Below are 14,015 nucleotides of genomic sequence, written 5' to 3' on the forward strand. Positions count from 1 at the left end.
TGACAAGAGGCCCTGACTGAGGTGAGATGCTAGCAGAGCTACCCTCCTTTTCAACAGAGATGAGGATGGTGCATAGTGTTTCATGATCACCTTCCTCAGAGCAGAGATGTAGGACTGAAAACTGAGAGGGTTTCTTTCAAAAATATAACCGTTTAGCACGACACCAGCTTGACTTGTGTCTTTGCACAAGTACGTCACCTCCTCGAGAGCTTTCCCCACCCACCCCCTGCCATTTTTATCAATGGAAGGTGTGAGGCCAGTGGGCTGGAAGAAAGAGATGTCCCACTAGGAGCACTCACCCTTTTTCACGGCTTCCTTTTCAAGTGAGCCAAGCAGCGCCCTCCTCTTCTCCTCCTTCCCGGCCAGGGCAAAGGCATAGGCCAGCAGTGCCTTGGTGTACACATGGCTTCCTTTCTCATCTGCTGCCGTCTCCAGGCAGAACAGAGCATTACGCACCACGGAGTGCTGGGAAGAGATAACTAGTGTTTGGAAGGCGGGAGAGAAATGAGGCTTGTGGCATCCATTTTTAGAAGAATGGGAATTGATTGGTATCTACAGACCCTCTACACTCCTACTGCCCTGTCTGCTAGAGGGAGCTAACATCACATTTTATGCCTTCCCCTGAAGGTCAGATACCCCAGGTAATAAATGGGCAGCAGAAGACTCTTCCTTATCATGTATCTCTTGTTATTACATCTTGCTCTGATATATTTTTCCCCAGTTTGACGCACAGACTGTGAAGCAGGGCTCCAACCCTTCTGCCTAGAGATGAATCCATTGCCTGATTGTCTCTCACTGGAAGGGGAGTTTCCTGATATTCTGTCTAAATTTTCTCTTTTTATAGACTTACCTACAATATTGTGCTATACCTCTGTTCTGGAGATTAATTGGATAATTGCTTTCCTCTTCTATCTATCACCCTGAGATTGCTCTTTGGTTTCACCTTCTGTTCTAGCCCTTCCTTTTAATTCTTTATTTCAGATTTTCCAGAGCCTTCTGAGAACATTTCCTTCTGGCTGGAACTTGACATTCTAGCTTCTAGCCTGGAAGTAAATTCTATCTCAGCACAAGATAAGAGTATTTTTTTTCTATTTTCTGAAATAGTTTTGTGACATGTGAACATTAACAATACATGACTTTTTAAAGCCAGAATCTCCAGTACAGTTTAAGAGTGCAATCCCCACAGCAATGCAAAATGTAGCTACTTTACACTATATTAAGTACTTCTAAACAGCCACTGTCACCGCAGGACCTTTCAGCTTGACACATGATCATTCCTCACTTGTGATGGAAAAAATTACTAAAAGATTGAAGCAATGACACTGCAAAGGGCTGTCATATGATCTGCTGAATATGCAGCCTAGCAACACAGTTACAGCTTAATCAATGGCTCAGAAGGAAGAGACTTCCTTTTGTGGGCTTTGTATATTTCTCCAACTACTCATCTCTTGAAACTTTTCCTTCACTGGGTGTCTCCTGGAAGATGAATTATTTTGTGGACACTTTTGAAGAAGCAATTCAGCTGATTTTGAGAGATCAAAGAATAAAAACAAAGTTGTTTGGGTCTATGCCTCATCTAAGTTTTCCTATGCTTACTCTTTCTAAGGTAAGCATATGGAAGTTCAGTCTAATGACAGAGCCTGACAGTAGATGACATATGCTCAGGACAGTATTTTTTTTTTTTTAAATGAAGGGCCTAATATGGCTTATTTTATTTATAGAAATAATCTTATGCTTGTCAATAGCATCAAATACCTAAGGGCTGTTCTCTGCTTAAGAGTGAATTCAGCTGGACTTGAAATGTATCCATATCCAGTCTGATTCTGACAAAATTCACTGTCACTTTTAGGCTTAAATGGGGAGGTGAAAAAGGAGGTGAAAAATCCATGTTCTTATCAGTACAGTTCTGCCTGAGAAGCTGCCTTCTAAACATAACCCCTACTAAAGAAAAAATCTTCTTTTGGTGAAGTTAATGTTATCCATATCACTCTACTGACAAAATAACTCCTTCTACTCATCCTCACTATACAGGAAAAGCCTTTGAACACAACATAGCCCCCACTACATTTGGAGCAGAGGGATTATTCCAGCCCAAAAGTAGTGAGAACATTCTGCAACCATCCTGGCTCAGCAGTCCTGCTGCAATTCACATCCCAATTTCAGCTGAGGCAGTAGCTTATTTCACAGCACTTATGAACTCAGGGATAAGAATGACCAAACCCATATGCTTTTAAGTAAGCCTCATGCTCTTCACAGACGACTGTTGATAGTCTTATATTGCCCACACATTAAGGATAGAAATTTCCCATATGGCAATCCACACGACGCAGAGAAAATGAGAATGACTCCCTGAATGCCACCTTTTTTACATACCTGTGCTGTTGTGTCAACACAATCAGCTTATACAAGTGTGAAGAAAACTTGAGGGAAAGGCTTATTCCAATCTAGAATTGAACTTGGAGAATATTGAAGAATATTTAGATGAGATTTCTTTTCTCAAAGGTTTAGAGGCCTGTCTAGACCAAGTCTAGTGGTGACTAGAAGGGCAGTTTAGTAGCTTGTGTGACTCAGGCTCATCAGGTGCAGACACATACCGTTATAGGTAGAGGAATCTCCAGCAATGCGATAGTGATGTAGGCTGTTAGCGTGACCTCATCATTTACTCCACCCTACAGAGAACCACAAAATTAAATGTTGACCCCACACAGCACCACTGGCTTCTGCCTATGCTACACTATCTACATCCCACAGGGACAAATTCTCCCTTGGCCTCCTTATCATGGTAATTCCTTCAAAAGATGACATTGGCTTCTCCTTGGTTCTGTGGTAACACCCATATATCTCTCCCTCTGCCCCAATCTATCCAAATGCTGAAAGTTCATTGGTCCCAGGTTGGTTTATGGGCAAGTTCCAGCATCACAAAGCCCGTGTGGAGCTGACTGGGCAAACATGTTACCTTCATGGCATTGTTCAAGAGTGTTCCAGAACTGTGGAAACAGCCATTCTCCTTCTGCTTCCGAGTTAGCCAAACCAAGGCATCCTGGATGTGCTTCTCATCTATGAAGATGTGAGGCCGGGCCCGGGCAAAGGACTTGAGGACAAAGGCCGTGAGCCTGTAAGGACAGAGAGCAGTGAGAGTGCCTGACGATGCGCTGTGTCTGTCTTAGGTGAAAGGGTCCACATGGGCATCACCTGTCTGGAGGAAAGCAATAGAGGCTACAGGACTTAGGTGCAGTTGGAAATCATAAGATAGCTTAGTGACTTGTTGAGATAGGGATGAATGCTAAATGGAGCTTGCCATAGGTCTGAGGGCTGCGTGGAGCTGGGCAATGGCACTCTGGGGATCCACTAGTAACTTCTGCTAGCAGGAATTAGGGCCGCCTGCAGGTCATCCTCATCTGAGCTGAAACAGGGTGACAGGGGAAGTAAATATCTTATCAATGCAGTGTTACAAACCTAAGGTGGATCTCCCTTAACATTCTTCCTAGCTCCTTTATCCCACATGATTATCCTGTTATGCTACGATTATCATTTCATTTCCACACCCACAATCTGCTTTCTGACCAGCTCCCATTGATAGTGACCAAGCACAAGGGGACATTGGGAGAAGGGATGGGTTGAAGGGCAGAAAAAAAAAGCCAGTGTACTGAAGTCTTACCAGGTATTCCCAGCTTGCCCATAACGGGGACCAAAGGTACTATAAGAGCCATCCCAGTGTTTGTAGTTCAGTTGCCTCTGATATCCTGAAATGGAGAGTGGAAGGTTATTTTAGTTGCCACAGTACTTTTCAAGCAGCCATGTAAAGAAAATGTACTGGACATGGGACAAGACTGTTTCCCTTCACAGAACACAAGTGTGAGTTACACTAATCAGTACTGCAATGAAAGTTAAGGCAAACCCACAGCCCCAGGTACCTCCACCCTTGTGTTCTTCCTCTCTCCTAAAACACCTGGAAACTGGGTATCTGCAGTCATTGCAGGTCTCTGCCCTAGACTTGACGATAAACAGGAGAGGTAAATGTATACTAGACTTGAGAGAAATGGGAAAATGGCACCCAGAGGACAACTGAATACAAGGGTGTGCCACAAACAGCATAAGAAAGGAGAAAAATGTGTCACTTCATTGGAGGAAGTCCAATTGTTCTGAGAAATGACTGAGTAAAAATGGTCACTTGTCATTCAACAGATATCCACCATGTCAATCAATATTCATTTTACATCTGCCAACATGTCCTAGCTACTGTGCTAAAATTCTGGCCTAGATGAAGATGAGTGACACTTTCTAAATCTTAATCCTAAAGAGAGCCTGCGATCTACTGTGAGCAGCTGCCATGATTAATGACTATAGCCTGAATTATGTACTTCATAAATCCATTTTCTTACAGAGAGACCACTGAGGTATTGCCAGTCCTGAACCTTTTCTATGTTTCTTTGTGGAACTTGTCCTATCTCATCCTGCACCTCCACCTGAATTCAGGATTCTCTCTCTTCCAGATATTGCATTATATAAACCTGACTTGTTACAGTATTATGTTCCCTTTAAAAGAATGCACTAGGAAAACCTCCCCCAGTTCCTTCACTCTAGCAAAGGAAGCAATAGCGTCCTTATCCATTCACCAACGGAAGGAACGAACAAAGAAGCAAAAGCTTCCCTGGTGAGTCCCAACTCACCGCTCACTAAGTATCCAATGGCCTTGGATTTGACTTCCTCACTCAGCTGCTTTGTCTTGTTCAGATAGTCCAGGATGTAGATGTTGGGTGCAAACAGGACCATGTTCTGCTCCCCACAGCCAAATGGCATCTGGAGGAGTTGATGCAGGTTCTGCATGGCAGTGCCCAGGATGTCACCTGGGGAATGGGAGAATTGCCAAGGTGTATAGTTCAGGGTTTGGCCAGTGGACTAAGCACAGGCTGAGGAAACGTGGCAGTGCTTCAACATAACACGTGATACTTTCGAGATGCAGACTGTTTCACTTACCCAGCACTGAGAAATATGCTCTGGCTGAGCCATCCACCACATTCTCTGGGAGAACCAGGGCAACTGGCTCTGACATTGACTTTTCTGAGGAAAAGAAATAGAGTATGTAGGTCTGCATGCATGGGTACCAGATCAGAAGCTGTGACACCATCCCCTCCACCCAGGCCCCCTGCCTTCAGCAAATGCACTCATCTTTATTTTTGTTGTGAAATACTCCCATCCTGCAAATTCCGCATTGGGTCTGCAATGCCCTTACATACAGACTGCCACAGGCTTCTAAATGGCACTACTGCTTGGCCATGATTGACAAATACTTTTTCCAGAGTATTTTTCCATCCCTTTCTTCTTTGGTGGGCAGATCTGGCAGACAATAGAGTACAGTTTGGGATTTTACTCCCACAGAATGAAAGACCTCAGAGATAATCCCATAAAATCTCAGATATTCTCTCCCCATAGGGTCCAGACCAGCTTCACTTCCTAAAAGCTATGCTCCTGCCTCTGTCAGTGCAGGGAAAATTACACACAATCACAGCTCTTCTCCTCTGGGAAGAATTAGTTTCAGTACCAGCTGGACATACCTCTACTTTGCTCTATTTTATCACATCTCTACCCTTTTCCTCTCAGAGATGACTTCTTCTCAATCCTTGTCTTTTTTCCTTGTCTTTCTCTTGACAAGGAGAGTCCCAGGAAAGAAGATGCTCTTACCAGATGCACAGAGCACAGAGTTGTAGGTAGTTTCCACCTCAATCCCTTCCGGCTTTGGGGAAAAGGGAATAAAAAAGTAAAAAATGAGAAAGAAAAAAAAAAAGATTTGTATAGAAGTGGTGAGGAAAAACAGCAGGAGAACGAAGATGGGGAAGCAGGCATGTAAAAAAGTAGGGAAAAAATATCAAGAAGGAAACTAAGATTGACTCTAAGAAAATGAAATACTTACAAACTGCCCTGTGATAATAATGCCATCATACTGAAAAGTATTTAGAAATCGCTTGCAAAGGGATTTCCTCCATGCACCAAAGGGAGGGTATTGCAGGATTATAGCATATTGGCTAATTACAAACATGCAACTTAATATACGTTCTTTCCTTTGTTATTACCCAGAGAGATCTTGTAGCTTCACAGGTTACGATACTGATAGCAAACAAGGTAACGTTACAGACAGATAGTGCTCAAAGAGCCACCAGGCTCTGTCTTCCAAAGTGCTACTCACCTTGGTGCGATCTAGCAGAACATTTTAGACTGTGATTACATCTGAGTGCCAGTGATACTGGTAAGACAGGTGTGCAAGAGTTTCACCAGGTGATGACTAAAGCACTTTAATGTTCTCAGAAGTTACATACTAAAGCACCCAAATGTAAATACATGCCACAGTCAGTTGTTGATTTATGGCCACATTTAAAGAACCCTCTTGTAACCTTCTGTTTCAAATGCATCTGTCCCAATTTTTGAAGTTAGAAAAGAAACCCTATGATCTGTAGATCTGGCCCAAAATATTCAACATAAAACTCAGGAATCAAATATTTACCAGAAAGCACATTTATCAGAAGTTATTTCAGTGAGATCTCTTCATCCATTCTTTTAACCTCCAAATAGGAGAGTTTCCCCTGCTACATTACTGGTTTCCACCTTTTGCCAGCTAAAATTTTTTCCAACATGAAAAATGTTATTACCTTCACTTTCTTACACAGTTGAAACACGTTCTCTCATTCCTCAATATGAAAATACAGAGAGAATTTAAAAGCATGGGAAAAATCCAAAATTATAAAAAAGAAAAAAAATCTAAACATTTAGGATAAACTAAGACAGATTTAAATGTTTCTGTTTGTAAAGAGTTCTGCTTGTTTGTTTCAGTATGTCACTTTGAAATGTAAATAAATAAGAAATCCATTGTTTTGTTTGATTTTGAACATTTCAACAGGAAATTAAAACCTACAAACCCATAACTGTTTGAAAGATTTTCCTTTAGGGCTGAGAAATTGCTGGGTGAAAAAAAAATAAATCATGCTTCCCAACTAGCTCTCATCAAGGGTCGGTTTCCCCAGGTGCAAGAAGATGCCGCAAGGGCTCTAGTGCAATCCCTTTTCGCTCCCTAGAACACACTGCTTGCTGCAGGGGATATTGTCACCCACGTGTCTGGGACAATGAAGCTGCACCTCAAACAAATTACACTATATCCACCCTGCTGATTAACTGTGAAGCCTCACATGCTAATTCCTGATTCTATCCAGTCAGGGCTAGTTACAGATTAATTACTTCATTACAATAACAGGATAAGACCAGTAACCTCTCGACAAAATTATTTTGATGCTCATTCAGTTATTTTTACTCCTTCACCATCTGGGAGAAAAAACTTTACGATTTAGACTTAGTTATCTTTCAATATCTTCAAGGAACAAAGTAAATACTATTATTTCTGAAGGCATGTATGAATTCAGAAAAATTTCCTGAGATGTTCAACAGTTCTTCATGCCTCAGTGTGTGGAATGCACTATACAATCAAGTTCATTTGTAAATAAGTTAAATTAATAATAATAATTAAAAAATAGGTCTAATATATAGGATTGTTGTACCATCCTCACTTTCAGGTTAACAAAACACTTTCTGAAGCACTCTATTACATGAATCCTAGCTCTAGCTTACTGAAAAATGGGATGTCTGTAATACAAGGAGGTGTTTCAATGTTATATATTACTCCTGACTTTACTTTATTAAATATGAGATTATTTCTTTCCTCTCATGCATAGGAGTGATAATGTTACAACATGTGATAGTGTATAGAGCTCACTATGTAACAAGTGAATACTATTTCCTTGCTATTAATGTCACAGGGAGTCTTATACAATGGATTCATTTTAAGATTGTTATTTGTCATGGGAAAAGCTGTGGTTTTACCATCACAAAACACTGCCTGAGAAAAAGTTGTAGAAAGGAATGAAAAAAAAATGAGTTAGTTCCTATTGTTTTGAATACTTTTAAAAGTATAATAAAAACAATTCCAAACAATGATGGTAGTTTTGTTTGGAAATATTTGTAGATTTTGGTGACTGTTCCACATTCCAGAAGATTGGCCATGTGCTGGAGGAGATACATAAGGTTTCTGGAAAGGCTTCCATTTGCAGTCTATCCCTCGGATTTATTAGAGACAAAACCAAGGAGTTCTCATTTTTGTCTCAGATGATGTGTCTGAGATGATAGAAATAATAAGCAATAATGATAGCTCTATCTCACTATATAATACAATACCCTGCTTTTACTATAAGATGGTAACTTTAGGAGTTATGGGCTCTATTGGCAGGTGTGAGATACACAAATACTTGTTTTATACATGTATGAAGAATAAAAGTCACAAAATCCGTTATGGCTGCTACCATTGCTAAAAGAGAAGACCTTCATCATATAACAATAGTTACTATGGAGCATGAAATTACTATTACTCTTCTGTGTGACCAGAACTCAGCAGTTCACATACCTCCACTAGCAGCTGCCTGATCACTGTGTCTTTCCGCCCTTTCTCAGGAGTCTCCACTATTGCATTCCCACAGGGCTGCTGGTCCTGCAGGGCCTCAGTGCTCACCGAGAACTCTACCTGCCCTGTAAGAAAGAGGGGTCAGCCACTTATGTCAGGCATCTCACAGGAAATGTGGGTTTCTGTTTGTTGTAGGCCCTCTCTGATGTGTTACAGAGGACCTTTTGAGAAGGACAGCTAAACTCAAGGCAGTATTTTATCTTGATCCAGCTGCAACACAGGCCTCCTCCTTTGTGATGACCACCCACGCAGGTCTTCTAAATCAAACACATTTGTTCTGGGAGGCTTCAGAGAAAGCAATCTGTGATTCAAATATTTCAGACCCAGCCACACTGAGGTACTTCTCAACACAGGTACTTCCACAACAAGAATGCACTTCACATGCCCCAGGAAATTTGTAATTTCTGTTGAAGTGCTGAGAAAACCATGGCCCATAACCCTCTCCCCCCCCCTTTTTTTTTTTTTTTTTTTGAAATAATCTATGCCCTGGAAACTGCATCCTAATGGAGTGTCTCAGCCTCAGGGGTGGACTCCCCACTTCTAGCATAGACTGGTTCCTTCCAGGTAGGTTTGGAATCACCTGCTTCCTCACATCAAGGATCTGATGTCATCCACAGATACTTGATCTCAGTATTTTCTTATTGTCCAGCCTCTTACCTAGCGATTTTGGTGTTACTGCCCAAGCCACGGTTTTTCTTTCATTCACGCAGATGCAGTAAGATTCTTCTTCCTTCTCCACTGGAGTAGCCCAGAAATGAGTAGATTTAGCTAGAGACATGCTGACCTGCCAGTTGTACAGAATGTTGTCATGAAGGTGGAACTGCAGTGAAGAAGGGGTCACCAGAGGTGGAGCAGTACATAGGAAAGGATAGCGGAGCCGGTTATATTGTGAGACTGAGAGCCTTTACAGATAGAGCAAGAAGTGGATGATAAAGTTGAAAAAGACTGAGGTGTGAATGATTACAAGAGATTAGGGAGGGAAGTGTAGAGAACAGGACATGTGTCTTTGGAAAAAGAATTCATTTTGGGGAAATGGAGAGTATAGATCAGTTGTGTGACTAAAAGCAAAGCAATAGCTACAAACTTAACACCTCTACATAAATTAAAGACACTCCTCATAATTAGTTAGGGGAAGAGGTAAAACTGACAAAAAGTTCCTGGTAGGGAGACAAGGGAGAATGGAACAAAGAACCTGAAGACAGTATACAAAATAGGAAAGACAGCAAAATATATGAGACTGCATTGGAATGACTGGATCAGTGCCCCTTCATGTTTCTGCTTCATTGCTTTTAGAATGAAAATCTGTGTTTGTAAAACTACAACCAAAGACAATTTAACTTGTATTGGAATCTCCTCCCAGGTTCCTTCTGGTCTTTTTGTTGATGAAAGAATGCAGAGGACAATAGGGAAGCTATAGAGCTCTGCTTAGTGCCTTAGGGATGGATGCAATAAATCACAGGAAATCTGCATATCCCAGCAAATCTGGTGTGATACTTTGTGAGATGCTTTTGTTAGGTGAAGCTAAAGGCTGAACAAGTGTATCCACCTTTGTGACCCTGGAGTTTCCATGTAGGTATGCAATAATGCTATGGTCTGTGGATAACCTAAATTCCTTGTTTCTATGGGTTCACAACATAAATCTAAGAGGTCAAAGTCCAGGGATCTTCAGTAGCAAAGTGTTAGGTTTAAGTCAACTTTTCAAAAGTTTATCAGAAAAACATATTCCGCCCCCGCCATGAAATTCACAGAGAATTCCTCCTCTGATACACATATGCAACATTATATTTAGGGATCAGTCAGCTGGTTTGGAAAACTATATCGTAACTGGCCCATTGTAGTCTTCCCTAAGCTGTCAGTCTGAATAAAGCTGTGAAAGTCTCTTACCCTGATGCAGGCTGTCAGGTAGTTGAAAACGGTGGCTTTCAGCATGAAGGCCTCACCGCGCACCACGGAGTAGGGCAGAGTGAGCTCTACAAAGAAGGGCTGGAAGGCTCTGAGGGACACGGTCGGGGACAGGCCAAAACCAGCATCTGCTGAGGTGCAGAATGCATTGGCTTTCCATTCGGTGATGGTGTCAGGGATGGTCACATCTAGTTCAGCATTTCCCTCTGAGCTGATGAGAGACAGAGAGCAAGATTTTGATCATATTTTGGTGATCATCTGTTTTTCCCAGCCTCCTGAAAAATGCTTATTGACAGCAACTTCCTGAGCTGTTGGAATATGGGCATCGGCTTTTGCATTTCCTCCCAAAGCATCCTCTGCTTAATGACCTTAAACAATCTCTCTGCCTATTAAAAATACCCCTGTTGTGGAAGTATTGACACTTTCATTGAAGCTTAAATATTTTCCGAGGTTTTATCAAAGTGTCCGCACTCTCCATTCCCGTAAACACTTACTTCACTGAAACTACCTCCCAAATCCATGTCTCAGGGAAGTACTTCCGGACAGTCTCCACAGGATTGCCAGCATCAGTCTGTTCCATCATTGTATAGTCTAAATCTTCAACCAGTCGCAATGCACTGACTAACAAATTTATTTAAAGGAAGGAAGAAAGAAAAATAAATGTCAAACTCTATTCTATATCAGGAGGACACATTCCTTCCAGTCAGCAGTTACTCTGAGTTAAAATATTAAATTTGAAAGAACAGCTTTCAAACCCTGGGCATGGCCAGACTTTCAGATTCAAACTTTGAACTGTCTCCATCTGTAATTAATCAGCATTCCCTGACACACTGCTAGTCTCACATTAACTGCTCTCTTTAGAAGCCACTGAAAACATATGTATTGCTCTCTTGTGACCTCAATATTTTATTGTTCCTAATGCTGTTGCTCTTCTAACAGATTTTGGGTAGTGTGGATAATTATTCCCCCATTAGAAAACCTAGGAGTGCAAAAAGAGCCAGTTATGTTGATTCTACTAAAGGAGAGTCAAATTTTCTATTGAAATATGGAAGTCAAATGTGGAATTCATTACTTCCAGATACTACCGTTGTATATAGTTGAAGTTTGAATGAAAAATTGGTTGTGTTTATATATGACCAGAAGCAGCAGCCACACTTATCTGTCTCCTCCCTCATCTAAGATTCTTCTGGGTTGAACATGTGTCCTTATATTTCTGGCTGTTAGCAAATGTCACAAAATAGGGAGACTCCTTCTTACAGCGCTGCATAGTGTTGTGCCTTACAGAAGGCTTTCCATCAGTCTTAGAAAACTCTCCATCTCCTCAAAGTAGCCAGCTGCCTCAGGCCAAAAATCTGATCTGTTATGACTAGAAGATAGGCTAATACCAGACCAAAAGCTATTGCTTTTTAATAGGACCTGGCATGCTACACCAGAAAAGTCAGTGATAGGAAGTCATGTAACTGAGAGTGTTATATAGCCTTTCGAATTTCAGAACTCATCAGAAAAATAAAAAATGTCATTACTCTCTTTTCGCAGTCACTGAAGCTGCAGAGTGAAGTGATCTACCTTGACCTCTATAGTCACATGAGTGAGAGAGCTCGGAACAGAATCCAAATTTCTCAGCTTAGAGTGGTAAAGCATCTACCCACAGAATCACGTCACCCTCATTTATCTTGGCCCACTCTCACCTCAGTTGTTCCTCTAATTATTGCTGTAAGGTGAGGACCTAGAAGTAGAGACTATCCTTTTCTAGGGTTCCACAGCTGGACTGAGATTTGATGGACCAAGCTACTATTTTGTGCTGGCATAGTCTGTCCAATGTAGGTGGACTGTATGAGGGCCTACACGATCTCTGTATGACCTGGCACGGGAATCACTGAGCACACACTGTTCTAGCCAGGCACATATGTCTCACTGGAGATAAGCAGGCAAAGGTGTATTAGTTTCATATTTCAGGATTGAGTCCAGAAGGGAGCAATTCTGAATAAAACCAGCATATTGGAAAACAGAATGTGATCTGGCTCTTGTAATTAATATTCAAATAAGCAGAGGAGAGGAACGATACAGGAAGGGTAAATTTTAGGTAGTTGTCTGTGAGGTAAAAAGAAGCAGGCCTTACTAGAACCACTGTAACTCCTTTCCATCATGTGTCCTGTGTAACGCTGGCAGATTTGAGGCTTATGGATCTTGCTGCTAGTGAAGACTTTTAAGCCCAATTCCTATTAAAAGAAAGGAGCAGAACAAAAATATGCAAATACACTTGAAAACAAACAATGTTTAACACGTCAAGAAGGAGATGTACATACGTCTAGAAGCAATCAGAACAACAAAGTTTCATATATAAATGCCAAATAGGCTGATTCAACACAGTTCTTGAGACTTGGTCATGTTATACTAATTTTAAGGCTAAATCCTGGTATGATCAGGTGGAAAGCTAAGGCCACAGGTCTACCTTGGGAACATCCATCTGGGTGAAAATGATATGTGTGCAAAGCACCAGTTTGGAATACCCAAAAGGTCTTATGCAGGATTCTCTAGATACATATAGGAGTGTTTGTGGGTTATCATAGGAACTAACACTTTATTAAAGGCTATCTATACCAGACAGAGAGAGAACAGGCATGATCAAGGAAGGGTCTCTAATATTATGACACCAGGGATCAATTCCCAGGACCATTTCCTTACTTGAGCCTTTAGGGGTTCCTCTGCTAGCAGTGGGGAGACCTTTCAAAGGTATAATGGCCGAGAGAAGCACTCGGGTACCAGTGATGAGCCCATAGATGCAGGGCCTGGACCTGGTTATCAGCTTGCATACACAGGTTAGCAAACTAGCAAACTCATAGTAAGGTTCACTGAAAAAGACATTCAGGACAGGGAAGAAAAGGAGAGGATACTGTGTTCCAAAAAGGAATAGCAAAAAAAAAAAAAAAAAAAAGAAAAGAAAGTAGGGCTGGTGTTCACTTTGAGAATGTCATAGGCATCCCCTTCACCATCAGGAGAAATGGGTGTGTAGAGGAATCCATTTAATAATATGTTGTCAAGTGACACGCAAGGGTTTGCACCGTCTTCTTCCAGGTAGTAGTCCTTGAAGCTATAGCCCTGGATTTCCTTCCGCTGGAGCAGATCATACACCTGGGGAGATGCAAACAGCCAAGAACAAGCGTGGCATGGTCAGCGCTCACAGAGACACAGGCACTACCTAAAGCCCCATTGATAAAAGTGAGCTTTTAAAAAACAAGTGGAGCGAGTGCAGACTCAAGCTGTCATAACACATGGCCCCACGTCCACACTGGTGTTCATAGGTACCTGATTGGTTCTTGTACTTGCTCATTACCAGAAATGGCCAAGACTTACAGAGTTGGCAGAGAGCTCATCTTCTGGCTTCATGAGGAGAACACTCTTTTCCACAGCACGGAGAGCACACAGAGACCTTGGTGAGGTATGCAGTTGCAAGCGTGTGTTGGACGAGGGGAGACCCTCCTGGGGCGCAAAACTCAAGCTGACCTGCAACCCCAGAAGGGATTTAAAGGAACAACTTTTCCAGACATTGTTACATGCTAAAGCATCTAGCCTTGTGAACTAAGCTCTGCTAGTACCCAGCTCCTGCCATACA

At 41.8% G+C, this 14,015-nt stretch overlaps 1 protein-coding gene across 5 annotated transcripts in view; it reads right to left on the bottom strand.

Annotated features, from left to right (window-relative positions):
* Nucleotides 1-14,015, bottom strand: part of LOC104149280 (alpha-2-macroglobulin) — a 47,976-nt gene that overhangs the window by 13,515 nt on the left and 20,446 nt on the right. For all 5 annotated transcript variants that reach the window (XR_011143273.1, XM_068955980.1, XM_009682844.2 and 2 more), the window contains 14 exons: nt 13,757-13,906; nt 13,364-13,534; nt 12,522-12,621; nt 10,897-11,023; nt 10,385-10,613; nt 9,158-9,284; nt 8,444-8,565; nt 5,683-5,734; nt 4,978-5,061; nt 4,671-4,847; nt 3,659-3,743; nt 2,957-3,113; nt 2,595-2,669; nt 300-465 (listed from right to left, as the gene is read on the bottom strand). Coding sequence is in view for 4 of the 5 variants with exons in the window: in XM_068955980.1 (XP_068812081.1) it covers nt 300-465; nt 2,595-2,669; nt 2,957-3,113; nt 3,659-3,743; nt 4,671-4,847; nt 4,978-5,061; nt 5,683-5,734; nt 8,444-8,565; nt 9,158-9,284; nt 10,385-10,613; nt 10,897-11,023; nt 12,522-12,621; nt 13,364-13,534; nt 13,757-13,906 (1,822 nt within the window). In the remaining variant the exon portion in view is untranslated. The remainder of the gene's footprint in view (nt 1-299; nt 466-2,594; nt 2,670-2,956; nt 3,114-3,658; nt 3,744-4,670; nt 4,848-4,977; nt 5,062-5,682; nt 5,735-8,443; nt 8,566-9,157; nt 9,285-10,384; nt 10,614-10,896; nt 11,024-12,521; nt 12,622-13,363; nt 13,535-13,756; nt 13,907-14,015) is intronic.

The sequence above is a fragment of the Struthio camelus genome, chromosome 1 (assembly GCF_040807025.1).
Source record: "Struthio camelus isolate bStrCam1 chromosome 1, bStrCam1.hap1, whole genome shotgun sequence".
NCBI lineage: Eukaryota > Metazoa > Chordata > Aves > Struthioniformes > Struthionidae > Struthio > Struthio camelus.